This window comes from Calonectris borealis, chromosome 3, assembly GCF_964195595.1.
Source record: "Calonectris borealis chromosome 3, bCalBor7.hap1.2, whole genome shotgun sequence".
NCBI lineage: Eukaryota > Metazoa > Chordata > Aves > Procellariiformes > Procellariidae > Calonectris > Calonectris borealis.
In genome coordinates, this window is record NC_134314.1 from 1,847,882 (window position 1) to 1,875,640 (window position 27,759).

The following is a 27,759-nucleotide window of genomic DNA, read 5'->3' on the forward strand; positions in this document are numbered from 1 at the left end:
AGTGCGCAAGGGCTGGGGAGAGAGCTGGCAGGGAGCTGGGGAGGCAGGCTCGCTCGGCTCCCGGCCTCCCCGCGCCACGCCGGCGGTTATTTATAATTATCCCTCTTTCCCTCCTTCGGCCGCTCTTCGGCACGCAGCGAGATTCGGGGTTACGGCTGCAGGAGAAGGGGAAAGGCCTCGCGGCTCGGCGGCTGGCAAGACGGGGATGGTGTGGGCAATGCCCTGGTGAGCATCGGGGTGCGGGGGACCGCGGCGTTTCTGCGGGGCCGGAGCAGGGGAAGGTGCCACGATGCCCAGGAACAGGGCTTTTTCGGAGCCCGAGTGCTCGGCCGAGTACTCCGCCGACTACTCGGTGAGCCTGCCGTCGGACCCAGAGCATGGCGTGGGTCGGACCCATGAGGTGACGGTGCGCAGCTCGGGACCATGCCTCTGCCTACCCCGCTTCATGCGCCTCACCTTCGCTCCCGAGTCCCTGGAGAACCTCTACCAGACCTATTTCCGCCGCCAACGCCACGAGACCCTCCTGGTGCTGGTGGTCTTCGCCGCCCTCTTCGACTGCTACGTCCTCGTCATGTGCGCCGTGGTCTACGCCGCTGACAAGCTGGCCCCGGTGCTGGCGGCGGTGGCCGGGCTGGTTGCCCACGTGCTGCTCTTCATCCTCTGCAAGTACAGGCTGCTCCCCGAGCGGGTGGCCCGCAGGTTCCTGCCCTACATCCTCTGGGTCCTCATCTTGGCCCAGATCTTTTGCTACTTGGCTCTCAACTTCTCCCGCTCGCCCGAGGCCAGCGACACGGTGGGCTGGCAGGCTTTCTTCGTCTTCTCCTTCTTCATCACGCTGCCGCTGCGCTTGGCGCCCATCGTGCTCATCACCGCCGTCTCCTGCACCATTCACACGCTGGTGCTCGGTGTCACCGTCGCCCAGCAGCAGCAGGACGCCCTGGACGAGGGCGCGCTCCTGAGACAGGTATGGGACCAGCGGGGGGATGCGGGGTCCCCCGGGGTGGTGGGGGGTGATGGGCAAATCATCCCCATTTGGTGTTTCCATGAGTTACCGTGGGGTCCATCCCCATCCCTATGCCCTGACCCTAAAACTGGGTTTGACCCGGACCCTGCGAGCTGATTGTGGTGTTTGCTGGGAGCAGGGGGCTCCCCAAAACATATCCAGGGATTAACCCGCATGGGGAGCAGGGTGCTGGGGAGTGCAGGAGCCCCCGCCGGTGCTGGGGCACATGGCCTCAGACCCAGCCCTGCAAGCACGGATCCGTCCCCAGGAGCCACCCGGGCTGCGTGGATACATGGGTTGCGATTGGGCTGCTGGGGAAACTGAGGCACGGTGGACTGCGGGCTCCCCCATCCACCCTGCCCAGTGGCCTTGCTTGTGTTGATTTCTCTTTGAATCGCAAAAATGGCTTAAAATGGCCAAAAATGGCCATTTTTAGCAGAAACATGGCAGGAGCCCAGCTTCCGGGCTCACAAACAGCCACTGGAGCTTTCCCAGGGGGAAGGAGCCGGGCGGCCGCTCGGCCCCAGCTTGGTCCCTGGGCGATGCCCATCACCCAGCCCTGCGCCTGGGGCAGAGCCCGGGGACGCTGTGGGGTGATTTTCTGCACCAGCAAAGCTGGAGAAACAGCGTCCCCGAGCCCGAACGTGGCCCCCAGGATGGGCCACCCGTTCATGCCCAGAGCAAAGGATGGAACGTGGGGGTCAGGCGGGGGGGACAGCGGTCCCTCGCCCATCGGATTCTTAATATTTCCTGGGAAATACCTGCCTGGAGCAGCTAGAGACTGTTTTTATTCCCTAAATCAGTGGGTTTCATGGCTTGGCTGAGTCCCTTTCCTCCCACCGATGTCCCCTCTGTCTGGCCACGCACCCGTCGATCTGGGGAGCCTTTCCATGGCCGGGGTGCGGGGATGGGGGAAAAGCCAGAACTGAAAACTTGTGTGCTGGTGGCTGCTGACGGCAGCAGGGAAAATCCCGCTGGAAGCATCCGCTCTGCCTCATAATGGTGTGCGCTCTGTGGGAGGATGCTACGGGAATTTGGGATGCTCTGGGTCAGGTCCCGGGAGACCTCCAGCTGCTCCCAGCCTAAATAGGAAGAGAGAGCGGGGTTATTTATTTGCTTTTTGGGAGGTTTTGGGAGTGTTGAGCCCATGGTCACACCAGGAGTTTGGAAAATGGAGCCTGTTCTCCAAAAAAACCCCAAAGATACTGGTTTTTCCCTGCCCCTGGGGTGTATGGTTTGGGGCTGGTCCCCCAGCATGGGGTATCTTCTGGATTTTGCAAAGAAAAGCACTTCTTGGGCACAGTTTCGCCAGGCTGGGTGCTGGGGTGGTGGCATGGGTGCCTTCCCAGTGATGCCCGGCCAGAGGTACCGCGCCGGTGGGAGAAATCCTGGTGCAGCAGTGGCTTTCCCAGGTTTCGCTCCCTATCTGGGATGCAAACGCTGCACGTGGCCGATCCAAAGCCAAGGAAACCTCTCGCTGCCACCAGCCCCAGGATGCGGGAGGCGAGGGGGCATGCGGGCATCCCCCCCCGGCCGGCAGCAAGCATGCGCCGCTGCCGCCGCGTTAATCATTGCCGTGGCACGGAGAGTCCGGGGCCGGTAAAACCTTGGCAACGCGGCATGCCTCAGCCTCTGCCTGCTGCAAAAGGAGGAACATTATGTCCAGAAATAAACATCATATGCTTTATTATTATAGCCAGTGGTGCGGCTCCCGGAGGGCACTGCTATTAATAGGATGAACCGGAGGATGTCGCCGGAGCGGGGCCGGCGCAGCCCAGGGGGGTTCACGAGAGATGCCGGCAGCTCCTGTCCCGCTGCCGGCCGTCGAGGACGAGCCCGAAGGCTGAATCGTGGCAGGGGGTCGGGGTTCGGCAGCGTTTGAGGCCGTATCTGCCACGGTTGTGCACAAACCAGCTGCGAAGCACCCTCGGGCTCGGCCGATGACCCATTCCCGGTTTGGATGGCCCCGGTGCATCCCACCGGGAGCTTTCCTGCAGGACACAGATGGGGCTGGATGGGGAAGGCGGGATGAGGCTCGGTCCGCTGGCTCTGCACGCTCCTTCTGCATGAGTCTTGCTCTCGCTGCCCCCAAATTACCGAGTGCAAATAGTAACCGGTGACAGCGCCAGGAGCGGGGTCTCCTCTGTGTCGGGGCTTTCCCCGCGGTGTTTGGGGTGCTGGGAGGTGTTTTGCAGCTCGGGCTGCACTGGGGGAGGTGTTTGGGGCTGAGCATCCATTGCATGGCTGCAGGATGGAGCCGGAACGTGCTCGGCGTGGGATGCGGCTGTGCCACGCGGTGCCGGGCGAGTGGGTCCCCGGGGTTTCCAGTGGCCCCGGTGTGCCGAGCCATGCCGAGCCGTGCCGAGCTGCCCCATGCCCATCCAGCCCGGGTAGAGTGGCCCGTTGTCATGACAACCTGAGAGGCTGGTTAAAAATAGCAAGTGGCTGCTTGTTTTGGGGGTTTCTTCTCCGGGCCCACCTCCAGACGGCTCCTCGCTCGCCGTCTGCTGCGCTGCGGGTGCAGGGGCTTCCCGGGGATCCCCCCGCTGCGGCCGCTGGGCCTGGGGCAGGATCTGGCCCTGGGGCATCAATTCGGGGTCCCAGGTGCTCTCCCCTGCTCCTCAGGCTCTTTCTGCTCCCCCAAAAAGTTTCTTTGCTACAAATCATTTTGTCAACCCTGGGATGGTGCCACACCAGCACCCAAACTCCCAGCGCCAGGGCTTTGTATTTATTGCTGCATGTGGCCTGTTTCATTCGTGCCTCAGTTTCCCCCCTGTGTGGAAGGGGTTGGCAGCTCCTCCCTGTCGCCATGCGATGAGACCCAGCTGCCTGGGGCTCGATGCTGTCCCCTCGAGGACGGGGACACCCAGGGATGGCTTGGGGACCAAGGTCACTTCACAGCTTTCCTCTGACCAAGCTGGGCCGTGGGATATGGGGACCAGGGACAGGACAAGGTCGGGACCAGGGATTTGGGGATCAGGAGAAGGATGCTGAGCGCGGTGGCACATCCCTGATGGAGACAAGCCCAGGGATGGCTCCGTGCTCTTCCTGCTGCCTCCTCCACGCTGGCTGTCACACAGCCCATGGCCCACGGGGTGGGAGGACATCTCCATGTCCCCATCGCCCCTTCGGCATAGCTGGAGCCTGTTATCACATCCTCTCCGTCGCTCTTCCCCTTTCTAGACTAAACAAACTGAATTCTTTTAACTTTCCCTCATCAGTCATATTTTCCACGAAGGGCTCTTTGCTCCCATCTGCAACCTGCTCCGTCCCCTCCCGGGCTGCGGGGACGGGCTCCAGCCCGTGGGATGGGATGGGTCCAGCCCATGGGGACAGGAACCAGCCCAGGGGATGGGGTCCAGCCCACGGAGCTGGGGTCCAGCTCGTGGGATGGGGCAGGGTCCTGCCCATGGGGACAGGGTCCAGCCCAGGGATGGGACAGGTCCAGCCTTGGGGACGAAGCAGTGAGCTTCCATGCCATGCTCCCGCGAAACCCCAAAGAAAACGGGGTGGGTTGTCACAGCCAGCAACACCCAAGGGCGTCCATCTCCAGTGCTGCCAGCTCACACCCCTATTTTTGGCTGTTGAGAGGGATGTAGAGGGGCAGGAGCATGAGTAAATACATGATTTTAGGGTTTGGCTGTGGTTTTATTACCTTTTTCTGCACAAAGGGGTGCAATTCCCATGGCAGGGCTGGGGGGAGTGGATGGCACGTGAGCCGCTGAGAGCCGCCCGCCTTCAGCAGCGCCTTCCCCCGGGGCTGCGCCCAGCCCCTGCCGCCCTGCTGCCTTTTTCCAAAACATCTCTGCGAGTTTTAATGAAGCGGAGTCAGCCCACGGGGACCACGAGATCTCCTGGGATGCTCAGGGCACGATCCCCGGCTGGACCCCTCCTGCAGAGCCACTGTGACGGTCCCCCTGGTCCCCAGTGAGTCCCCCCAGCAGTTAACGGTGGCCGTGGCTTGGTGATTTATCCCCAGGGTGTATTTTATGTCCTCCTCCAGCATTTGAATATTTTTTTCCACCCTCATCTGTCAGGCTCTGCTGCCCAAACAGGGACTTGAGGTGACACCAGCACTGTCCCTGGGGTGTGCATGGGCTTCCCCACGGCTCTGCTCACCCCCGTCTCCTTTTCTCTGTCCCCAAAGATCCTGTCCAATGTTGCCATCTACCTTTGCGCCATCACGGTGGGCACCATGTCCTACTACATGGCCGACCGCAAGCACCGCAAAGCCTTCCTCGAAGCGCGCCAGTCCCTCGAGGTCAAGCTCAACCTGGAGGAGCAGAGCCAGCAGCAGGTAGGAGCTACGGCTGGGCAAGGGGACAGCGTGGGGACAGGGCAGGGGACAGCGATGGGACACCAGTGCGGCTTTGGGACATGGATAAGGCACCCCCAGCCTGCGCCCTGCCCGGTGCAGGGGGTCCGTGGCTGGTGGCAATGGGGACAGGAGGACCCAAAGTGGGAAATGCATTTACAGCTTTGCACCCTGTGCTCAATCTGGGGACTCTCCGTGTGACCGTCCTCTTCCAGGGCCTCCCAGCTCCTGCCATGGCCACCACCAAGCTGTCCCCATCCCTGAGCACAGCCACGCAGCAGGTCCCCATCCCCATGCACGGCCACGTGGCAGGTCCCCAGGTGCAGCCACACAGCAGGTCCCTGGGCATGGCCACGTGGCAGGTCCCCATCCCCATGCACAGTCACGTTGCAGGTCCCCAGGCGCGGCCACGTGCCAGGTCCCTGTCCCTGCGCACAGCCGCATGGCAGATCCCAAGGCATTGCCTTGCGACACGTCCCTGTCCCTGCTCACAGCCACGCAGCACGTCCCCTTCCCCATGCACGGCCATGCAGCGGTTCCCTGTCCCCATGCACGGCCATGCAGCAGGTCCCCGTCCCTGTGCACAGCCACGCAGCAGGTCCCTGTCCCCATGCACAGCCATGCAGCGGTTCCCTGTCCCCATGCACAGCCACGCAGAACGTCCCCATCCCCATGCACAGCCATGCAGCGGGTCCCTGTCCCCATGCACAGCCATGCAGCGGGTCCCTGTCCCCATGCACGGCCACGCAGCAGGTCCCGTCCCCATGCACGGCCACGCAGAACGTCCCCATCCCCATGCACAGCCATGCAGCAGGTCCCTGTCCCCATGCACGGCCACGCAGCAGGTCCCCGTCCCCATGCACGGCCACGCAGCAGGTCCCTGTCCCCATGCACGGCCACGCAGCAGGTCCCTGTCCCCAAGCACGGCCAGGCAGCGGGTCCCTGTCCCCAAGCACGGCCAGGCAGCAGGTCCCTGTCCCCATGCACGGCCACGGAGCAGGTCCCTGTCCCCAAGCACGGCCAGGCAGCAGGTCCCTGTCCCCATGCACGGCCACGGAGCAGGTCCCTGTCCCCAAGCACGGCCAGGCAGCAGGTCCATGTCCCCATGCACGACCACGGAGCAGGTCCCTGTCCCCAAGCACGGCCAGGCAGCGGGTCCCCATCAGGACCCCAGCCATCTCATGGACTGGTCCTGCAGCAGACCATGACGGGGAGGGCAGAGCGGCTCTCCACTCACCCCACGAGCGATGCCTGCCGCGGCGGAGCCCCACACCCACGGCCGTGCCAGCACCGTGTCACGGTGGCCTGGCAAGAGGGGCGGCCAGAGGGGAACGGGCGTCGCGGTGCCAGCCGGCTGTTTCAAAGCCGACTCCGTCCGCCATCCAGTGATGAGCTGGGCTAATTTTAGCACCTTATCTGGGGCCTCTCTCCCCATCTCCCATCTCTTATCTGGCTGATCCACTGCCAGCAATTTGCTCCCAATGGCAACAAGAGACACGTGGCGGGGCCGGGCCAGGGCCACCGGCGGCCTCTTTGCTGCGAAACCTGGGTGGGTGCTCTGATGTCTAATAAGGGGTTAGGGCCAGGGAGGGCTTTGGGTGAAGGGGGCAAATCCTGGGGCTGGGGGATGCTCCGAGTGAGAGCGTCTTCGAAGTCGCAGCTCGTGGGTTCGGGGGGGTGTAGGAAGGGAGATGGGGATTATTACCACGTAAGCTCTTTCCGTAGGGAATTGAGCTAAAAATAGCCTGTGATCTTGAGGAAGGTGCTAGCGTGAGGCCGAGTGGCTCGGGGCAGGGGGGCTGCGGGGCAGGGAGCGATGCTGGCGGCCGGATCCATCCCTCCTCCCTCCAGGCCACCAGCGATGGCTGAACCGGCAGTCCCGCGGGCAGAGCTCCCGTTACCGGGAGCCGAGAGGAGCCGGGGAGCTCCCGTACGCCTCCCCGCCGGCAGCCCCTGGGGACGGGGACGATGGGGACACGGTGCCGTTCCTCCAGCAACAGCCCCGCCGCGGCTGCGCACAGAACCCCCGCGTCCCGGGGGAAAACCCCCTTCATTAAGCGAGTTACTTGCATTTAGCGCAAATCCCCACGCGCAGCCGGGCAGATCTATCCCTTCTCCGGCTCCGGGGCTGCAGGGCCAGCGGGGACAGCAATGGGTACGATGTCCCCAGGTGGGCTTGATCCTCCTGGGGGACCTTGGTTGAGTCCTGTGCATGGATGTGGGGTACCCACCGCGTTTTTAAATTGATAAACCTTCCCCCGCTGCTTTAACCCAGGTCCGTACACCCAGCCCTGACCCAGCCCTGGGACAGGACACCCTGGGGCAGCTCACAGGGACCTTGGGGGACATCAGTGCAGACCCCGAGGTCACTCCCAGCACCGTCCCAGGGTTATTTGGGCTGATAAAACCTTGGCCAACCCAATGCATTTTAATTCTCAAGCTCCCAGCAAGCGGCTGGGCTCTGTATCGCGCCTGCAGAAGGGATCTGGGGCGCACAAGCAAATTTTGCAGCTCATCAGCCGGTGTCCAAATAAGTGTGTGGGACTGTCCCTCCTTCCCACGGCTCCGGGGACAGGGAGGCTGGCGGCTGCAGTGCCCCAAAACTGCCCCCCTCCCAGCCGCCCCTGCCTGGGATTTATTCCCACTTGCAAAAATCTTGACGAGAACTTGTAAAATCGGGAGGAAAATGGTAAAAGCAGTGGCTGGCATCCCTGGCAGAGCATCACCGAGGGGGACCTGCCACCCCTGGGTACATCCCCTCCACGCGTGGGTGCAGGTTTGGAGTCGGGGTGATGGCTCCCAGCTCCCCGGGGTGCCTGGGACACCCCGCTCCGAGCTTAGTCTCCCTGCCTGGAGGAAAAGCTCCTGTTTCACCCGTGGCTTGATCCACCCGCTCCTTCCCCGCGTCTGGCTGAGAGGTTGGGCTGAAGACCTGGCTGGGCACTGGGATGCTTCGGGGACGGCCAGCGCCAGCAGCGAGGGCCCGGCAGCTTGGAAGTGTCCCTGTGCTGCTCTCTGTCCCCATGGAGAGGGGAGCGCTCAGGCCGTAGTGCATGCACCGTGCATTTGCACCGTGCGTTTAGACTGTGCGTTTGCACCATGTGTGTAAACTGTACATTTGCGCCGTGCATTTGTGCCATGCATTTCTACCGTGCATTTCTGCCGTGCATGTAGACTGTGCGTTTGCACCATGCGTTTGCATCATGCATTTAGACTGTGCATTTGCACCATATGTTTGCACTGTGCGTTTGCACCATGCATTTAAACGGTGCATTTGCATCGTGCATTTAGGCTGTGCCTTTGCACTGCACATTTGCACCGTGTATTTAAATTGTGTATTTGCAGCATGCATTTGCATCATGCATTTGCACCATGCGTTTGCATCGTGCATTTAGACTGTGCATTTGCACCGGCTATTTGCACCATGCATTTAAACAGTGCATTTGCATCCTGCATTTGCACCGTGTGTTTAAACTGTGCCTTTGCACTGCACGTTTGCACCATGCATTTAAACTGTGCATTCGCATTGTGCTTTTGCACCGTGCATTTAGACCGTGCCTTTGCACCGTGCATTTGCATTTAGACTTTGCATTTGCACTGCACATTCGCACTGTGGATTTGCGCCATGCGTTGCTGCGCTTGGCACGGGCTTGGCTTGGCGTCGTGGCGAACGCCCTTCCCTGCCCCGTCCCCCAGGAGCGGCTGATGCTCTCCATCCTGCCCAAGCACGTGGCCGATGAGATGCTGAAGGACATGAAGAAGGACCCCAGCCAGAAGGAGATGCAGCAGTTCAACACCATGTACATGTACCGCCACGAGAACGTCAGGTAGGGCCGGCCCTCCACCGTGCGGGGAAAAACTCCAATTTTTTTGCAGAAATATGTATTTTTCAGTCCTGGCCAGAAAATAGGGAGAGATTGGGGTGGTTTGCAGCTAAAGCGAAGGGTGACAGGGGACGCCCACCAGCCTGACAGTGGCTTGGGGCCCCTTTTTGCTCCGGCCATGGTTTGCAGCGCGTCCTTTGAGCCGTGTCCCAAAACAGCCTTTGCTCTGGCACGGGTGCCCCGTGAAAAAAGGAGCGCGGGGAAGAGGGGGGGGGGGGTTCGGGGGGGCCCCCGCCGGGGCTGAGCCGCTCGCCGTTGCTCCCCGCAGCATCCTCTTCGCAGACATCGTGGGCTTCACCCAGCTCTCCTCCTCCTGCAGCGCCCAGGAGCTGGTGAAGCTCCTCAACGAGCTCTTCGCCCGCTTCGACAAGCTGGCAGCCGTGAGTGCCCCCCCCGCCTGGCACGTAATGAGCGGGGCAGGTCTCAGCCACCACCCTGCCCCGGCCCCAGCCGAAAGCTGCATCCCGGGATGGGGATGAGGAGGTTAAATTATTGTTGCTCCTGGATGCTGGAGACGCCCTGCCCCTGTGTTGCAAAAATAGAGCTGGGAAGGGGGGGCCCCCCCCCCCGAGTCGGGGTGCTGCCGGGCTCCCGGCCGAGCCCTCGGGGGAAGCAGGATGGGAACGGAAAATCCGATTATTTGTGTCCCTGCCGGGTGCGGGAGACCTCTGCGCGGGTCAAGGTCATCCTGGGAGAGGGATGGAGGTGGGGAGGGGGCTGGGGGGGGGTCCCAGCTGATGGGTGGGGGGGCTGACACCGTGCTCCCCCCATCCCCAGAAGTACCACCAGCTGCGCATCAAGATCCTGGGCGACTGCTACTACTGCATCTGCGGGCTGCCCGAGTACCGGGAGGACCACGCCGTCTGCTCCATCCTGATGGGGCTGGCCATGGTGGAGGCCATCTCGTAAGGGCTTTTCCGCGGGGAGGGGGGACATTCACCCCCAGGGAGGGGTGCCAGGGTGGGCAGGGGGTGCTGGTGGGCTGGGGGTACAGCCTGGGGGCTTTGGGGGTCCAGCCTCTGCAAAACGCATTAAAATAATTAACGATGGGGGGAGTCGGGATGGGGATGGGCTGTGGGGTGGAGTGGGGATGGGCTGGGATGGGGTCAACCCCATATCTTCCGCCCCCCCCAGCTACGTGCGGGAGAAGACCAAGACGTCGGTGGACATGCGGGTGGGGGTGCACAGCGGGACGGTGCTGGGGGGGGTGCTGGGCCAGAAGCGCTGGCAGTACGACGTGTGGTCCACCGACGTCACCGTGGCCAACAAGATGGAGGCGGGCGGCATCCCCGGGTGAGCATCTCCAGGGGGGAGGTGGGGGGACGGGGATGGGGTGACCTGCACCCAAGGGTGACGCTGGCACCCGGTGCTGGCAGGCGGGTGCACATCTCGCAGAGCACCATGGATTGCCTGAAGGGCGAGTTCGAGGTGGAGCCGGGTGAAGGCGGCTCACGCTGCGAGTACCTGAAGGAGAAGGGCATCGTCACCTACCTGGTCGTGGTCCCCAAGCAGCCCCTGCGCAACGGCATCAACGGGGTGGTGAGTGGCGGCGGTGATGCCGCGGTCAGCCGGGGTTTGGGGGGGACACCCCACCGCCACCCACCACCTTCCACCTTGCAGAAGCTGTCGCTGACCTCGTCCCATGGTGGCTCCCCACCCTTGGTCAACACCAAGGAGCGCAACGGGAGCCTCAGCCTGGCCTGCACCAGCCCCGAGGAGCCCGAGGAGCCCGACGCCAGGGTGAGGGGCGCCCTGGAAAGCGGGGAGGAGGATGGAGAGGTACAGCCCATGCAAAGCATCCCCCTTCCAGCAGCTCGCCTGCATTTGGAGGGCTGCTGATGGCCACGCCGGGGTGGCCGAACCCCCTGGTGCCAGTGTGGGCTTGCCGATGTGTTGGTTGTACCGGCACAGGCGGTGAACCCCTCCTTCCCCAACCCGCGGCGGCGGCTGCGGTTGCGGGACCTGGCCGAGCGGGTGATCGACGCCTCGCAGAACGAGCAGGAGCTCAACAAGCTGCTCAACGAAGCCTTGCTGGAGCGCGAGTCCGTCCAGGCGTGAGTCACCCCAGCCGGCGGCGTGTCCCGGCACGCGGGTGGGCTCGGCAGGTCCCCGGCGCCGCCGGGCGGTGACGGGCAGTGTCACCGGCAGGCTGAAGGGGAAGAGCACCTTCCGGCTCTCCATGCGCTTCATCGACCCCGAGATGGAGACGCGCTACTCGGTGGAGAAGGAGAAGCAGAGCGGGGCCGCCTTCAGCTGCTCCTGCGTCGTCCTCTTCTTCACTGCCTTGGTGGAGGTCTTCATCGACCCCTGGTATGGTGGGAAGGTGGTGGGGGCGGGCGGCCCCAAGGTGCGCTCAGCCCCACCAGGCTTCAAACCCATCCCCTTTTGGCCTTTTGGCAGGTTGGTGACCAACTACGTGACCTTCGTGGTGGGGGAGATCCTGCTGCTCATCCTCACCCTCTGCTCGTTGGCTGCCATCTTCCCCCGGGTGAGACGGGATGGGCTCACTGCTCATGGTGATGGGACACTGTGATGTCCCACCGCCGTGTCCTGCCTGGGCGAACCCCTCTCCACTTTCCTCTCCCCGCAGGTCTTCCCCAAAAAGCTCGTGGCCTTCTCCACCTGGATCGACAGGACCCGCTGGGCGCGCAACACCTGGGCCATGGCCGCCATCATCATCGTCACCATGGCCGACATCGTAGACATGGTGAGCTACCAGCCCCGGCGCCAGCGGGGCTAAGCCTACTCCAACCTCCATCCAGGCAGCCCATAATTGTGCACGGCCCCGTACACGGCCGATCGTTAAAGCAATTAGCAAGACTGCACCACGGGCAGGGGGATTTTAGGTCGGGTGTCGTCCTTCTGCCTTGCAAAACAGCCTGTCCTGTCAGGTGGCCATGCAGCCCGGGGAGAGGTGCACCCCGTCCCCCTCTTCACCCTGCCCTTGTGCCCCCCAGGTCTGCTGCCAGCAGGACCATGGCAGGATGGGCAACGGGACGGCAGGGCCACCGCGGCTGGGCGGCTGCAGGGAGCAGCCCAAGTACTACAGCTACATCGCCCTGCTGGCCTTGGTGGCCACCATCATGCTGGTGCAGGTCAGCCACATGGTCAAGCTGACCCTCATGGTGCTGATCACCGGGGCCACCGGCATCGTCAACATCTACGCCTGGGAGCACATCTTCGACCAGTACGACCGCCGCCGTGGCCAGCAAAGCACGTAAGGGGTGGCAGGGGGGTGGGCACGGGTTGGGGGGGCATGGCCGTGCCCACCGCCCACCCACGCCTCACCGCCTCTGCCGGCAGGTCCTCACTGGTCCCCTCCAAGTACTCCATGACGGCGATGATCTTCATCGTGATGCTCAGCTTCTACTACTTCTCTCGCCACGTGAGCGACTCGCCCCCGCACCCCTCTGCGTCTTCACCCTCAGCCCCTGCCCTTATTTTTTGCAAGCTCCGAGGCAGCAGGATTTGTCCCTAGCTGTGGTCAGCATCATCAGCTCTTCTCCAAGGAAGCCCACCCAAGGAAGCCCTTTCTCTCCAGGACCGCATCAGTGCAGAGCACCTCCACCTCACCCCCGTGGTTAGGGCTGGGCAGCAACATGGACCCTGCCAGGGTCCCATTTGCACCTCGGAGCAGGTCTCATGTCCCCAGTTAGGGCTTCACCCTGTCCCAGAGCCTTTCTCCAGGCTGTCCCCAAGCCCAGACCGGCCCAACAGCGGCCAGGATGCTCCCAGCACTGGAGGGGACCCACTGGTGGGTGGGAACTGTGGGTGCAGCCATCTCCTCCCACCCACAGGTGGAGAAGCTGGCCAGGATCCTCTTCCTCTGGAAGATCGATGTCCATGACCAGAAGGAGCGGGTCTACGAGATGCGGCGCTGGAACGAGGCCCTCGTCACCAACATGCTGCCCGAGCACGTGGCCCGGCACTTCCTGGGCTCCAAGAAGCGGGATGAGGTGAGGGGCACCCAGGAGAGGGCGGATTTGCCCCCCCTTTTTTTGGGGGGTGCCCCTCTGGATCCGGAGGCTTTGCCAAAGGCTCTGGCTGAGCAGCTGTGGTTGGGTGAAGATGATGTCTTGGCCGTGCAAGGCGAGGTTGCAGAGCACCCTCATTTTTTCACACGTGCCAAGGGAAGATGGCTCCAGAGGAGGGTTTGGGCTTGCTGGAGGTGCTGGTGTCACGCGTGGGCACGTCCCCGGCTCACAGCCACCGTCCCATCCTGTCCCCAGGAGCTGTACAGCCAGTCCTACGATGAGATCGGCGTCATGTTCGCCTCCCTCCCCAACTTCGCCGACTTCTACACGGAGGAGAGCATCAACAACGGAGGCATTGAGTGCCTGCGGTTCCTCAACGAGATCATCTCTGACTTCGACGCGGTGAGTCGGAATGGAGCCGGCCGTGGGGCTTGGCCGGACCTTCCCCTCCTGCCCCATCTGGGGGCAGAAGGACCTGCCATGGCTCCAGGGTGCCTGAGGGTCTTGTCTCCGTGGTTCAGCTCCTGGACGAACCCCAATTCCGGTGCATCACCAAAATCAAAACCATCGGCAGCACCTACATGGCTGCTTCTGGAGTGACCCCCGATGCCAACGCCAATGGCTACAGCACCAAGGTGAGGGGTCCCCGTGGTGGGGGGACAGCGGGCAAGGGGTGGGCAGGCCTGACCCGTGCTGCCCTTGCAGAAGGAGACCCTCTCGGATAAGGAGCGCTGGCAGCACTTGGCCGACCTGGCTGACTTTGCCTTAGCCATGAAGGTGACGTTGATGAACATCAACTACCAGTCCTTCAACAACTTCATGCTCCGCATAGGCAAGTCCATGAGTGTGGGGCAGGGTCTGCCTCGGCGTCCCCTGTCCCTCCTTCCCCGTGAGTGGTGGGACACTGGGCAGGGGCTGTAGTTCAGCAGCTGAAGGCAGCAGGGTTGGGGGGGGATCTCATGGCCCCGACCCGTCCCCTGGGACGGACTCTCCTGCAGACCAGGGTGTCCTGTCCGTGTCACCAGGCGCGGAGGTGACGTCTACTCCCCGTCTTGCACAGGCATGAACAAGGGGGCCGTGCTGGCGGGCGTCATCGGCGCCCGCAAGCCGCACTACGACATCTGGGGCAACACGGTGAACGTGGCCAGCAGGATGGAGTCCACCGGCGTGATGGGGAACATACAGGTGGGGCGACGAGGGGGGGCACAAATCGGCCACCCATGGGGGGCTGCAGCCCTCGAAACACCCCAGGCTTTGGGTGGGAGGGGGAAAGTGCTGGCAGGAGCACACAGGAGGGTTGGGGCTGGCTGAGGGGCTCCTCCGAGCTGGGAATGGGGCAAGGTGATGCACCCCAAGACAGCGGGGCAGGCTGTTGCCCGAGTGGCACGTGGGGGGTCCCTGCTCCCCATCTCAAGGACCCCTCCGGCCTCCCACCACGTCTTGCTTGTCCCCGCAGGTGGTGGAGGAGACCCACCTCATCCTGAAGGAGTACGGCTTCCGCTTCGTGCGCCGGGGAGCCATCTACGTCAAGGGCAAAGGGGAGCTGCTCACCTTCTTCCTCAAGGGCCGGGAGAAGCAGGGCTCCTTCGTCAACGGCTCCTCCGTCACCCTGCCCCATCAGGTGGTGGACAGCTCCTGAGGGTCCGGCGCCCGCCCGCCAGCACAGCCACCGCCTCCCGGCGCCGAGCGGGGCGGCTTGGGGTGGGGGGCCCAGCGCCTGCCGCCGGGGACGTCCATCCCACCGCGGTCCGGATCTGAAACCAAACTTGAGAAACCAAACCCCTTCGCACGACCCTTTCCGAGCCCCCGCCGGAGATTTCTGGGGGGGGGGTTTTGCTCCATCGCACCTGCGGCCGAGCAGGAGGGAGACGCGGGGCCGCCCCGGCGGGCTCCTCCGGCCGTTCACGCTGGTGCGCAAGCGCACGCAAGCTCGCAGCCCTCGGCGGGCGCGGGGCCGGGGACACGCCAGGGCCGCGCCAGGGGACAGCATGACCTTCAAGTAGCATCACGGGCCCCGGCCGCCGCGCGCTGGGCACGAGGAGATCCAAACTCAGGGCCGGATGGGAAGACACCACGTCTCTCCTGCGTGCCGGGAGCGGTAGCTACAAACCGGGAGCATCCGGGGTTTGCTGTTAGTTCGTACCAAGTTCATCCTCGTCACAAAACCACCGTAGTTAGGAGATCGGGGAGACGGAGCGCGCAGAGCCGCCTTCGACTCGGGGAAGAAGAAAAAGGAACCGATATTGTGTATTTCAGATATATAAATATATATATAATATAAGAGTACAAACTGACATTTATATTTTTAACCGTGCCCGTTCCCTCCCCGCGGCGGGGCTCGCGCTCGTCCGCTGCGGTCGGCTGCTGTCACGTTGCTGTCGCTTGATGGAGGAGAGGACCAGGGACTGGCCGAGGAGGGGACCGGTGCGTTACAGCTGGTGCCGGCAGGGCCGGGGGCGAAGGCAGGCACCCGCAGCGTGTAACTACGCCGCTTGTTTCTTGAATAGAAGCAGTTGGATTTCAAAGACCTGATTCTGCGCCTGCTTTGTTCCGGGGGTTGTGGATACGGCGAGAAGGGTCTGACCGCCTTGCCGAGGGGACGTTGGTTTTGGAGGGGGGAGCACCTCCCGTCGGTGGCATTCCCTCCTCTCCCTCGTCGGGGCTCAGCCGCGTACCCAACCACTGGGAACGGTGATACGAACGATACGGGAGTTTAATCTCCACCCCGTCAGGCGGAAGGAAATAAAAATCCACATCCACCACCCGCGCTGCTCCGTCCCTGCGCTCGCAGGGCCCGGCTGCGGGTGCAAGCAGCACCCACGGGCACCTGGAGCGATGCTGGGGAGGGGGAGAAACCCGCATCCGCGCCCGCCCTGCCAGACGCAGCCCTCTGGGGGTGTTTGTACCCTGGGATAGAAGCCCGGGGGTGTGACGGGTCTCATGGCCTGGACCTGCCTCCCTCTCTCCCACACAAACAGGGGATTGGGCCCAAGACCTGGGTTAAGCCTGGCTTTGCCGCAGCTGCCTCAGTGACAAGGCGGAGCACTTTAGCCTAGCACCTTAAGTGCCCAGTTCCCACAGATTTCCCCCAAAAGCCCGGCCCAGACCTTCACCCCACAGCAAGGTCAGGCTCTGCCTCCCCGCGGGAGCGGTGGGAGAAGGGACCTCCACAGGAAGGCGCGCAAGGGCAGGGCAGGACTTACACAGAAGCCTGGCCCCTGCAAACTGACGGCTGCCCTCAGGCACAGGCGAGGCACCCAGCAGCGCTTTTTCCACTTTCCAAACATTTTTCACAGAAGAAAACGCAACCACAGAATTAAAAGCGATGGGGGACAATGAAAATGCCTTCCGATGGTGCACAGCTGGCATCGTTCAAAAGCCCAGGCCTCTCCGAAGAGGAGCGAGCGAATGCTCACCCCGCAAGCACCCCACGAGCTGTCAGCAATTCTAAAGCAGCTTCAGCTGGTCGGTGTCAGCCTGGTCAGCCTTCCTCCCTGAGAAGCTCTGAATATTAGGGGCAGGAATCTCTACCTGGAGCTACGACACTCAAAAGCTGGAGGTTACATTTAAGCAGGTTGTCCAGTTCCCTCTGGAAAAGGAGGTTTAATGATCACAGAAAAAATAAAAAAAAATTATAAAGTGCTTTCTCTGTGCCTTATCACACATGGGACTGGCATAAAAATGAGAGAGGAGAAAACACTGTCATTTAAACCCCATTATATATACTGTCATTTAAACCCCATTTTATTCTACTAAACCACATTAAAAGGCTAAAGGAAATCCACAGAAAATTTTTTTAAACACCACAATTTCAGTAACGTAGAACTTTCATTAACAGGTTTTTAAAGTATTGTTACAAAACAGCAAGTTTTTACAGATCTGATCCAGACCTGAAGCACGACGACAGGACACCAGCAAAGCTGCCCCACGCCTGGAGGGGAGGAAACAGCACGTGTAAAGCCACTGCCGGTGTGAAATTTTCTGGAAAGTTCAGCGTTCGTGCTTGGGGGGGGTTAACACAGCCCCAGGAGGGCACGGGCTGCTGCTGGCCATAACTAAACCTCACCTCTGTCCCTCAACCCCTTCCAGCTTCTAACATGTCGTCCTTTCCTGGCTGTAGTAAGGAGGGCACAGATTACTCCGCTTGCTCCCCTCTTTTTGAGGTGCGCCGGATAAGTGCACGGTGCTGATCCGTCGGGCATCGCCCCCAAAGCACCGCGATCTTGAACTTTTAATATAGTTTTTCATTCCAACCGTGAGACAGTTTTCTGCAACTGCGGAGTTCTGCGGCACCCAACCGCAGAGATCAGCACTCGAACAAGCAAGAAGCACAGCGCTGAGGAAAGATTACCTGCAACAACAGACGCCCAAAAGCCTCAAGGAAACATCGCTCTCGAGATTCAAACTGGGCCAGTCGCTCCTCGGGGGGTTCCCAGCAGCAGCGCTGCAGTCCACGGAAAACGTTTGCATTTCGAGATCGCTCCCCACAGGCGGGGGAGCTCGGGGAGGAGCGTTACTGAGGAGAGCCGGGGTGGCTTACGCAGCTCCATCCCCGCTTTCTTCCGCGCTGCTGAAGGAGCGGAAGGCTTTGTGCAGGGCCCCGCGGCGAAACAGGTCCGAGTGAGCCGCTGCCGTCTCTGCTAGAGATGCGGGAGCGTCCGCTGGCAGACAGAAGCGGACGGATCAGTGGGAAAGGAACACCATGTTGCCAGCATAAAACTATTTGCTTCTCATTCTTCCCTTGTCCCCAGAGAGTTTTTCACTCTCCCTCGCCGTACAGTTTTTCGTCTCATAACCCTTCTCTCTCCTTCTTAACCCTCCGCGTCCCGCAGCTCCCCCATGGGATTTGACGGCTGCAGAAAGCGCGAGCGCCTTAAGAAACACCCACTGCCGACAGTAACGTGGGAGCCTCAGCCACCTGGTTGCCCTCTCAGCTCAGAAGACACTGCAATTTGTGAGCAAAGGCAGAACTTCACCTATAAAAGGATGGCTACCGCAAGGAAAGGAGAGGGGAACTGTACACGACTCCTCCTCCAGCCTAACTGCGAGCCAAGGAGCTCGCAGAAGCAGGCCTGAGACCGTGACCGATGGCAGAGAGAGGAGATTATTAGTCCCAGCTGCTCTGTCCGGAGCTCCATCTAGCTGCACGTTGGCCCACGCGCTCCGCAGCCCGGCCAGCCAGCCGTGAGCGGGACACGGCGTGGCTGGAAACACGGGGAGACAGACGGGCAAATTCCTCAGCCCAGTTTGGCATTTGTAGTAACCAGTAGCGCAGATGCAGGATTAAGCCGTGCCACGGTGTTAGGGCTGCCCCAGACGCCCAGCACTGCAGTCGGTTTTTGCCGTACCGGGAGGAGGGAGCATTGCTGATGGAGAGGAGGGGGGGCAGGTGGCGTCAGGGAAAGATTTTCAGGCAGAGATCTCTGTTAGGAGCATTCCGATCTCTGTTACGAGTATTTCGCAGTATCCCTGACCCTTTCAAAGGGGTCACAGCCCTCGCTCCTGCCTCTCTTCTCTCTGCCGATGCACTGCAGCACATGCCAGCGCACCTACGAGTGCAGCAGGGGCAGTTGGGGCCTGGCTGCACAATGTGAGACAACACCAGGCCTCAATTAGTCATTTATCTGATTGCATTGAGAGAGAGAAATTCCTGGCGCTGAAAAGAGCCTGTCTTATTTGCCTACAAGTAACCCCCACCCTCCGAAAGATCACGGGGCTGGGTGCCAGGTTTTCAAGGATCGGAAACGAGTCCAAGGCCGTAAGTCGACTGGAACAAACTATCACTGCGGCTGAGGCTGGCAGCGTCCGCGTTTCCAGCTGCACTTGCTCACCAGGCTCTCCCACGTGCGCAGGGTGCGCTAGCACAGGCTGGGCGCTACCCGTGAGCCTTGTAGCATCCTGACCCTGCTGGGACCGTACCGGAGCCTGCACTCCAAGTAATCGCAAACTGGGAACCAGCAGCCCGTCCGTCTCACGCCATCCAAGCTTGCGCTCACACCTTTCCTTTCTCAGCCCCGTATTTCCCTCCCTCCAGCCACCCCATCTTGCCAGTATGGCAAGAGATCTGTGCTCTTCTGCTAGGGATGAGTTACAACTGCCTGAAGACCCAGCACCGATTGCACACAACCTCTTCTGTAATTTTTTCTCCCTCAGAAATAAGACAGCTTGCTCCCTTTAGTCCCCAAACTCAACTAGAAAGAAACCCCATCTGTCTGCGGAACCGCAGTACGGCCTGCTCACCCCACACCCCCAGACAGATCCCCGCACCGTCCACTTACGTGCGCAGGAAACGATGACTTCAGTGGGGAGGCTGCGACAGAGATCTCCGTAAAGCAGCCTCGCGTTGAACGGAAAGGTCTTGCTTTCACTTGACACGTTGTAATTAAAGACCAGCAAGTTACACAAGGAGTTCCTCTGCAAGGTTCCTTCTATCTGGTCTGAAAAGTGTTCCTGGAGGGACGAAGACAACTTCTGAAACACGAAGCTAGGAAGGGAGTCCGTTAGCGTGGGGCTGGGAGCTCGCCGAGTGCAGTGCCCCCACCGTACGCCCGTACGCTGTACATCGAGCAACCCTCACTTGGGAAAGATTTAAATAAACCAGTGCTCGTGCACATCCTTAAGCCACGTCCTCCAGTGGGTTTTTACAAGATCGCAGCTACTTCAGCTTAGGGACCTCCGGAGTTTGGCAGCAAATTTTAAATGAGCCACCAGACAACATCCAAGTACGTGACAATCGACAAAACGGGCAATCGAGTTTATAGTCGCACGAGAAGATCTAAAAACCAGAACGGGGCTCCACATAAAGAAAACTGCCAAGATTCCCCCCAGCACTTCAGAGACTCGTAACACTTGGTACATCAAAGGGAAAAGGACGGGTGAGCAGCATTGCTGCGGCCGCTGGTACCTGTAACTGGTCTGCCTGGTACCTCCTCCCCACGTAAGCGTTGAGGTGGTCGGACAAGACAGACAAGAAGCGCCTGATGTCCGTCTGCAAGTACTTCTTGGCGATCTGCTCCAGGGGGATGAAGATGGGGACGGAGTGGCGGTGAATCTGCATTTGTGGCTTGGCGAGCAGGTCCAGGTAGTAGGAATCCAAGTAGGTGCCCTGGTAAGCCGTGCTGATGCAGAAACACACTCCCCGCTTGGTCAGCTTCCCACTGATCCCTTGGGTCCAGAGAGAGGGTTTACTCAGCAAACCGCACGGCAGCTCTGCTGGGGCAACACAGACTGCAAGAGGGGCTGCGTCCTCGTACTACGCCAGCTCAGGGAGCTCCCTCAGAGGATTAAAGACTCGCAAGCGTTTAGGGACATAAAACACAGCAACTTTTTAATAAGGGACCTCTAACGAATTCAAGCAGCTTAAATTCCCAATAACTGAGTTATGCTGCCACTTCCAAACACGGTTCTAGCTCCAGCGCGACAGGGAGAACAGGCTGCCCTGGGCGGAGGAAGGCAGCGCTTCACTGCCCCAAGGAGAGCGGCAGGAGCGCTCATGGCGGGGCTCAGCGCACTTGCATCAAGGCAGGACTCACATCCTCGCACTCTCCGGAACAGAGAGCAAAGGTGACTCTCGTCGGAAACCAAAAAAATTAAAATACAAAGCTCAGGAGCAGACGAAGAGAGATGCTTGCTTGGAAGACCCAGACCCGCTGGATATTTAACTGCCTAATTCCCAAAGATTTCATTCATAAAGTAGTTACGCGTTTTCCAGAATTTAGTTTAAATGATACAGTTCAGTAAATCATAGCTCCTGGAACATCCCAGAGACCTCCTGTGAAAGGCAGGCGATTACAAGGTTACCGCTCTTCCAGCATTTTCAGACTCTAAATGCTCCAAGCACAACAGCAGCAACGTTAACAGGGAAGTTACACTTCACATCAGGCTCATTTTCCAAAATCTAGCACCCCAGAAACGCAGCCGTTGGCAGAACACATGCAAATCTTGAGACATTACCTGTGAGGTAAAAGACCTCCAGCATGGCTTTAACGCTTTTTATCTTCCACTCTAAAACAGGCCGAGCACTGGGCTGTGCCGGATCCGACACGACTCCTTCTTTCCCAAGTTGCTACAAAAGCCAGAAGAGAAGAGAGGTCAGAAATCGCTGACACGAACCTGTCACCTGCAGGGAACCCAGTCAGGCTACGGAGAAATAATAACCTGGCTCTGAGAAAAGTGAGATGGCATTTCAAGCAGAAGAGGGGAGAAAAACTCAAGAAAAGAATTCAGAAATGGCCACACAACTTCCAAGCAAGTAGACCCAGCAGTTCTGGACTACACGGTACTGAAAAGAGGGGACACCAGGACTACATGTCACTTAAAAAGGGAAAATAAAAAAATAATCGTTAACTCTATATGAATAATCTTGGTAAATCCACCCTCTGAGAGCATGAGCACACCACAGCCCTCTGCCAGATGTCTGCAGCAAGCCCTTTCTCACCCCCTTTTGCTGCAGGTCCACTTTAGCCCGCAGCTCATCCCTCTGGAGTCTCAGCTCCTGCACTCTCGCTTTCAGCCTGGCCAGCTTCTCTTCTTGCTGCTCCGTTTCCTCTTGCTTCACGGCTGCCTCATAAGCCCGCGCCTCCAGCATTTCCAGGTGAGCGAACACCCCTGCGAGGAAAAGCACGACACACTCAAAAATCCAGGCTGTGATTATTAGTGGTCCGCACTGCGGTACCCAAACTAAAGTCGGTCCAGGGCAGATACATAAAGAAACCACTTACAACAGCTTTTCAAAGGGGCAGAGGGCAGGCAAACATCTGGCAAAGAGGCTTTCGGGAATTTTAAACAGCGAGGCTGAGTGCCAGCAGACCCTAAACACCGGGGTGCCCCCCACCAGCTAGCTAAGCTCCTGAAAAGCAGAGTAAGCTAGCCAACACACCAGTCCCGATCCCAAGAGATCTGCAATTCCCAGTGTTACTTCTAACCCGAAGTGACTACTCTGAAGCCCCCATACCCTAACTTGGCCAAGAGTGACTCAAGACACGACTCAGCAAGCCAGGGGGTCACTTCTGGCCCAAGCATTTTAGGGTTCACTCCTGCGGGAGGACACACTTTGCACACTCGGGTGTCCTGCGCCCCAGACCGCTCACCATCCGGTGAATACGCTTTCCCTTCCTCCATCGTCCCTCGCCACTCTCCTGCAAGCAGGAAGGCAGACGTCAGGCCAGGCTCCGTCCCTTGGGGTGCGGCGACGTGGGGGCAGCGAGAGCTCTTCCTCAGGGGACCTTCCTCTTCCTCCTCCTGCTGCAACGGGACTCCGAGAAGCGCCGAGGGCAGGTCTAGCACCCGGGCCGGCCCCACGCAGGAACAATCCCACGGGCTGACGGCTGAAACGACACGTTATAACCCACCATTTTCTATAAGCCACCATTTCACACCGGCCCCGCAAGGAAACCCCCCGGGAGCGCTGGCACGGACACGATTCACCGGCCTCCGCCCGCAGGACGAGCCCGGAGAGCCGCCACAGCCACGGGGAGGTGACAGGGAGGCACCCGGGGGTGCCGGGGCTCTCCCCGCACGGTCGGGCTGGGGTGGGCCGGGACCCCCGGGGACCCCGCCGAGGGGGACAGGGACAAGGGGGGAGCTGGGCAGGGGCTGAGGGGGCCGCGCCGCGGGGCTGGGGGCGCAGGCGGCCGGGCCCCCCCGCCGGCCCGCTTCCCCAACGGCTCCCGCACTCACCATAGCAACCGGCGCTCAAACTGCGCGCCTCAGCGCCGCCGGAAGAGCGTCACCTCCCCTGACGCCATTTCCCTTCCTGCCCTGCACCGCTTGCCGTACAACAAAATGGCGGCGGGGGTTGCCTCCCGGCGTGCGCCGCGCCTCCCGGCAGGCTGTGCGGCGCCGTACGGCAGCATGGCGGCGCCCGGAGCGGCAGCGGCGGCAGCGGCGCTGGTGCAGTATGTGGTGCTGCGGGGGGACCTGGGCCGGCCGCCGCGCTCCTGGCCGCTGGGCGCGGTGGTAGCGCAGGGCTGCCACGCCGCCCTGGCCGCCGCGCATGCGCACCGCCAGCACCCCGACACCCGCGCCTACCTGGAGTTGGGCGGCGCCATGCGCACCGTCGTGCTGGAGGTGCGCGGGGCAGGCCGGGAGCCGCGGGGCACGCCGGGAGCGCCGCGCTCGGAGAGGGCGGGCGGCGGCCATTTCGGGGCGGGCGCGGCACAGCCCTGAGGGGGCGGTGGGGGGCGGCCGGCGGGGCGGCGGCTCTGTGGGGGCTCCCCGGCCGGGCCTGGCGGGGAGGGGTCGGCCGTGATTCGCCCGCCCCCGGGCCCGGCCTGCCCTCCCGCCCGTTTCCCCCGGGCCCGGCCTGCCCTCCCGCCCGTCTCCCCCGCGGAGTGAACCGCAGCCTAAGCTTCCCCAGGGCCGCCGGCCCCTGTGGCTGCGAGGCCTCCGGTCCCGGAGGCGCCGTTACCCCCAGTGAAGCCCCGCAACCACCCGCAGCATGAGGCGGGGGGTTCAGGGCCGTGGTCGGGCACCGCCGGAGGGGCAGCCTCTGCGTGGGCGTGGGGTCGGGCCGAGCTGTGTGGACCCTGGGGCGGGTGAGCTTTCAGGGGCAAAACCTGCATTTCTGAAGGTTTACACAACCCCCAGCTCCTACCCGCAGCGCTTGCAGAGGCCGGCAGCGCAGTCCGGGCCTGCAAGAAGAAAATGCCTTTTGGGTACGATCCAGAGTAGGGGGCTTGCCCATCCTAATACCCTCGCACCCCAGCCCTCACAGCAGACTTCGTCTCTCCCCAGGCGCCGGACGAAGCCGCCCTGACGGCGCTGGCAGAGACCCTGAAGCAGCACAGCATCGACCACGAAGTGTGGACTGAGCAGCCCGAGAACGTGGCCACCTGCCTGGCGCTCAGGCCCTACCCGAAAGACCAAGTGCACCAGCACCTGAAGAAATTTAAATTGCTGAAGTGACCGCGACCGGGCACGGGCACCTCTCCTCCTGCGCCAGAGCGCACCCCCGGCCGGGCGCCGGGAGGAAAGCTGCTGTGTCTCGGGAGCGCGGGGCTAGTGCTGAGCAGGGAGTCTTCTCCTTGCGTGGCGGTAGCCGTTACACAGCGTGAAACGGCTCTTTGGTGGGGAGGATTAAATGTTACTCTGTGCGGAAAGTGGCTACGCGTTGTATTAATCTGCCTGCGCGCAGCCGGCGCGCTTGTAGGTCGTCCCACCGCCAGCGCAGGCAAACTTTTAGGTTCTGTCGCACTTGAAAATGTCTCTGGTGCTTTTTAGGGGCGACTTTCCCCTCGGGCAGCCCTTTGAGCTTCCCCGTCCGTCTGTCCGTCCATCCCAACGGCTGCTTTCCCCGTGTCCGAGCTCCGCAAGCGGGGCCTGGCCGCCGGCACGGATTTGGCGCTGGTTCCGCTGCCGGCGCCTCTCCCACCTCCGCCCCTCGCTCCCTGGCTGCGGAGCCGCGCCGGGCCGCGCCTTCCTCCCGCACCAAAGCAAGGCCGGTTCGTCCGTGACTTTATTCGCGCTGAACCGCGCCACGAAACGCTGCCGGGAGCCACGCAAACAGCAGACGGCAGCATCGGCCGGCGAGCCGGGGCTCGCCGCAGACCTCGTCCTGCTGCCTTCGGCCTCGTTTTACAGGGAAAATGTTTGAAATGAGCCACTTATAAAAAAAAAAGTGCGTTTTCAGGTAGAAGCGCGGCTGCCCCGCCTCTCCGTGTCCCAGTCGTGCTGCGAATGCCGCTGTCACCCCCCGCCCCGCCAACCCCCCCTTTTCCAGCGCCACGGTGAGCACGGCGCCGCGCTCCCCGGCCCTCAGGTCCGGGCTCCGGGCAGGAGCCGGGCGCCGCACGGCGCCGCGCTCCCCGGCCCTCAGGTCCGGGCTCCGGGCAGGAGCCGGGCGCCGTTTCTCTCGCCAGAGCCGACCCCAGCGGCGTTTCCACCCAGGCGTTACCGCGCACCGGCAAAGCCCGTGCCGGCAGCCCCCGCCGCGCTGCCGCGGAGCGCTCGCCCACGAAACCCAGCGCCGAAACCCCGCGTAGCCCCCTGCGGCGGGGGCAGGGCAGGACCCGGCCCGGGGTGCGCCGCAGGCCGAGGGCCGGGGTTTAAAGCTGCCCCTGAGCCCTTTCCCGGCCCCCCCGGTTTAATAAAACAAAAACCCCGGTGTCACCGCGGGGAGCCGAGCTGCGGCGCGGGGTCCGCTCCCCTCTTCCCGGTGCCCGCCACCTGCGCCGTGCTCCCGCGGTGAATTCGGTGACTAAACCGCACGCACGCTGTATCTGTGTTTTCTCTGCAGTGCTTTGGGATTTAAGACGCTGGTTTTTGCCACCAAACGCCCCACACCGCCTGATCTCCAGCTCCCCAGCGTGACAAACCGCGGTGACAGAGGGGTTCCCGGTGAACGGGCGGCGTGACCCCCGGCTGCCCGCGCTCCGGCCCCGGCCCCGCTCCGCATCCCCCTCGGCACAGAAACAACGAAACGTTAGCTGGCAACTCCGGTTCTCTTTTTTTTTTTTTTTTTTTTTTTTCTCGTTTGTTTGTTTGGTTTTTTTTTTTGTCATCTTTAACTCTTGCAAATGTCAATCCACAAAGCTACACATTTTTCCACACACCAGCGCGATTTTTAGAGAGGGGAAAAAAAAAAAAAAAAAAAAAAAATCCCCCGTAGCCGCCCTCCCCCCCTAAAAGTCAGCAGTGAATATTAAAAGCGACCCCCAACTAAAAGAGAAGAAAACAAATTTATACAGAGCTCAGAGCTATTTACAGTGACAGGCTTGAGGGGAAAAAAAATAAGCTGTCTCCCAACAGAGAATTCAATTATTATTATTATTATTATTTTATTATTATTATTTTAAATAGTTTAAGCTACCTCAGCTGTTAAACACAATCAAAGCAGAAAGAACCGACTGCTTAATTTTATTTAATATTTAATCAGAAAATTTTATCTACAATAATTGACAGACCCCTCCCCCCATCCTTCCCCCTAAAAATTATTGCAGTTTTTTCCCCAAACTGTTCTTTGTCTTTTTTTTTTTTTTGCCTTTTTTTCTTTTTTTTTCCTCCTCCTGTTGTAATATACACATTGTAGCCTCCCTCCCCGTTTCGCTCGGAGGCCTGAAACCAGCATAAAACATGGAAAAAATGGTGGGTCAAAATACTCTGGTTTTTTTTTTTTTTTTTTCTTTAAAACCGACAAACTCACGATTGCTAGAAAAAGCTGATTGTACGCACAAGCGGGCTGGGGCGGAGGGGAGAGAAGGGGTTTTGTTTAAGCGTGAATAAAAAAACCGGCTTTTCCCGCAGAAGTCCAGCGCCGATCCCCTTCCGTGCCCCGCGCCGAGACGTGATCAGTGACAGATCCAGCTGAAACTGAGATTGCTCTTCCTCCTCCTCCTCCTGCCGCCGCCGCAGTCCTCCAGCTGCCTTCTCCCCCTCCCCGCCTCCCCGAGAAACCTTCCTCCAGATTAAGAAGCCAGCAAAATGATTACAAAAATAAGAATCATCTGTAATTTTGGCTCGAGAAACCGACTGTCCCGCCTCGTCGCTTCGCTGACATCCAACGCTTTTTAAAAAAAAAAAAACAAAAAAGGAATGAAAAAAGGCAAAAAAAGAAAAGGGAATAAAAAAAAGGGGGGTGGGGAAGGGGGGAAAAAAGGGGGGGGAGGGAGGAAAAAAGGGGGGAAAAAAGGGAGAAAAAAAGGGGTGAAAAAAAGGGAAGGGGGAAAAAAGGGAAAAAACCCAACCCCCCCTCCCAATAAAACAAAAAAAAACCCCTTTTTGCTCCAAACACTACGAGCTGAAGAATGGCTGCGGGTTGAGATATCAAAAATCTCAGAAAAATATATAATATATATATTTATATATCTCTGTACGTCTTCTTATTTAAATTTCACATTCCTCGAAAAGCGATTATTCAGTCAGTAGCTGCTGAAGAAGGCTCTTCTGCTGGCCCGGCGGCGGCGGCGGCCCGGCGGCGTTTTTCGGGGTGCCCAAGGGAGCCGGCGGGTTGAGGTAGGGATCTCCTACCAGATTCACTGTACACTGTACGTCGGCAAAGACCTGAACCTGTTGTACCTGCTGGGACACAAAAGAGAAGAGGGGATTTAGCGGGGCCGGGGCAGGGGCCGGCGGCGGCGGAGCTGGGAACTACGTGAAGTGGAAACTCACTAGAGACTTCCTCTAGTCTGGAGCCACCCCAGAGAAGAACTCTTCTGTCTTCTTGTCCTATAAAAAGAAAACCGCTGCAACTCATTCGGCTCTGCGAGGTTCATAACGTTGCTCATCCAAAAAAAAAAAGGGGGGGGTGGGGAAATAAAAAAAAGGATTTTTTTGGGGGGAAAAAAAAAAAAACAAACCCAAAAAAACCCCCCAGGCTGGCATCCCCTGGGTGAAGGGGAGCCGCGGCGTGCTGGCCGTGCCGCGGCGTGGGGTGGCACTGGTGGCGAGCGAGGTCCAGCGCGGCTGTTTGATCAAAATTAAGAGCTTTGGTGTGTCTCGGCGGCGCTGCCGGCGCGTCCCTACGGGCTCTGCGAAACCAAGGCTGCGCTACGGGGAAGGGGGAGGCGACGTCGTGACGCCGGCGGGTGTTGGAAGAGATGGGGATGAACCGGATCGTCCCCGGGAGCCGGAGGCGTCGGCGCCGGC

General features: G+C 60.6%; 4 protein-coding genes across 6 annotated transcripts in view; 2 read left to right on the forward strand and 2 right to left on the reverse strand.

Annotated features, from left to right (window-relative positions):
* The first annotated feature begins 289 nt into the window (after positions 1 to 289).
* ADCY3 (adenylate cyclase 3) lies at positions 290 to 15,459 on the forward strand. The gene is made up of 20 exons (XM_075144794.1): positions 290 to 964; positions 5,151 to 5,300; positions 9,015 to 9,145; positions 9,471 to 9,582; positions 9,980 to 10,107; positions 10,337 to 10,495; positions 10,579 to 10,741; positions 10,823 to 10,981; positions 11,114 to 11,256; positions 11,351 to 11,512; positions 11,603 to 11,690; positions 11,793 to 11,909; positions 12,160 to 12,419; positions 12,506 to 12,587; positions 13,000 to 13,158; positions 13,432 to 13,578; positions 13,698 to 13,811; positions 13,882 to 14,008; positions 14,237 to 14,361; positions 14,633 to 15,459. Exons 1-20 carry the CDS (start codon positions 290 to 292, stop codon positions 14,813 to 14,815), a joined length of 3,384 nt encoding a protein of 1,127 aa, XP_075000895.1. The 3' UTR covers positions 14,816 to 15,459.
* CENPO (centromere protein O) lies at positions 14,982 to 22,960 on the reverse strand. 2 transcript variants are annotated; one of them, XM_075144791.1, is made up of 7 exons: positions 22,855 to 22,959; positions 22,266 to 22,502; positions 21,614 to 21,783; positions 21,130 to 21,241; positions 20,081 to 20,340; positions 19,455 to 19,626; positions 14,982 to 17,837 (listed from the first exon to the last, which is right to left on the reverse strand). In XM_075144791.1, the coding sequence occupies exons 2-7, from the start codon at positions 22,294 to 22,296 to the stop codon at positions 17,713 to 17,715; spliced, it is 870 nt and encodes a 289-aa protein (XP_075000892.1). In that variant the 5' UTR covers positions 22,297 to 22,502; positions 22,855 to 22,959; the 3' UTR covers positions 14,982 to 17,712. The 2 variants fall into 2 exon arrangements, with proteins under 2 accessions (XP_075000892.1, XP_075000893.1); XM_075144792.1 differs by having other exon boundaries at positions 16,786 to 17,107; positions 22,855 to 22,960.
* On the forward strand, positions 22,956 to 26,509 carry PTRHD1 (peptidyl-tRNA hydrolase domain containing 1). Of its 2 annotated transcripts, XR_012672840.1 has the most exons (4): positions 23,748 to 23,831; positions 23,911 to 24,797; positions 25,412 to 25,613; positions 26,419 to 26,509. XR_012672840.1 is itself a non-coding variant. In XM_075144793.1 (2 exons), the coding sequence occupies exons 1-2, from the start codon at positions 22,960 to 22,962 to the stop codon at positions 24,079 to 24,081; spliced, it is 456 nt and encodes a 151-aa protein (XP_075000894.1). In that variant the 5' UTR covers positions 22,956 to 22,959; the 3' UTR covers positions 24,082 to 24,275. The 2 variants fall into 2 exon arrangements, 1 of the variants encoding a protein (XP_075000894.1); XM_075144793.1 differs by lacking the exons at positions 23,748 to 23,831; positions 25,412 to 25,613; positions 26,419 to 26,509 and adding an exon at positions 22,956 to 23,244 and having other exon boundaries at positions 23,911 to 24,275.
* NCOA1 (nuclear receptor coactivator 1) overlaps positions 25,928 to 27,759 on the reverse strand; it is a 185,381-nt gene continuing 183,549 nt past the window's right edge. The window contains exon 22 of the mRNA XM_075144789.1: positions 25,928 to 27,192. Within this exon, the coding sequence (XP_075000890.1) occupies positions 27,025 to 27,192 (168 nt within the window). The 3' untranslated portion in view covers positions 25,928 to 27,024. The remainder of the gene's footprint in view (positions 27,193 to 27,759) is intronic.

Excerpts from the sequence above, each read along its gene's own strand:
- ADCY3 (XM_075144794.1), top strand. The coding sequence starts at position 290 with ATGCCCAGGAACAGGGCTTTTTCGGAGCCCGAGTGCTCGGCCGAGTAC. Across the intron at positions 11,910-12,159 it reads TGGCCGACATCGTAGACATG|GTCTGCTGCCAGCAGGACCA; the intron begins GTGAGCTACCAG and ends TGTGCCCCCCAG. Across the intron at positions 12,420-12,505 it reads CGCCGTGGCCAGCAAAGCAC|GTCCTCACTGGTCCCCTCCA; the intron begins GTAAGGGGTGGC and ends CTCTGCCGGCAG.
- CENPO (XM_075144791.1), bottom strand. The coding sequence starts at position 22,296 with ATGGAGGAAGGGAAAGCGTATTCACCGGATG. Across the intron at positions 21,784-22,265 it reads GAAAGCGTATTCACCGGATG|GGGTGTTCGCTCACCTGGAA; the intron begins GTGAGCGGTCTG and ends TTTTCCTCGCAG. Across the intron at positions 20,341-21,129 it reads GGAGGTCTTTTACCTCACAG|GGATCAGTGGGAAGCTGACC; the intron begins GTAATGTCTCAA and ends TCTGGACCCAAG.
- PTRHD1 (XM_075144793.1), top strand. The coding sequence starts at position 22,960 with ATGGCGGCGGGGGTTGCCTCCCGGCGTGCGCCGCGCCTCCCGGCAGGC. Across the intron at positions 23,245-23,910 it reads TGCGCACCGTCGTGCTGGAG|GCGCCGGACGAAGCCGCCCT; the intron begins GTGCGCGGGGCA and ends GTCTCTCCCCAG.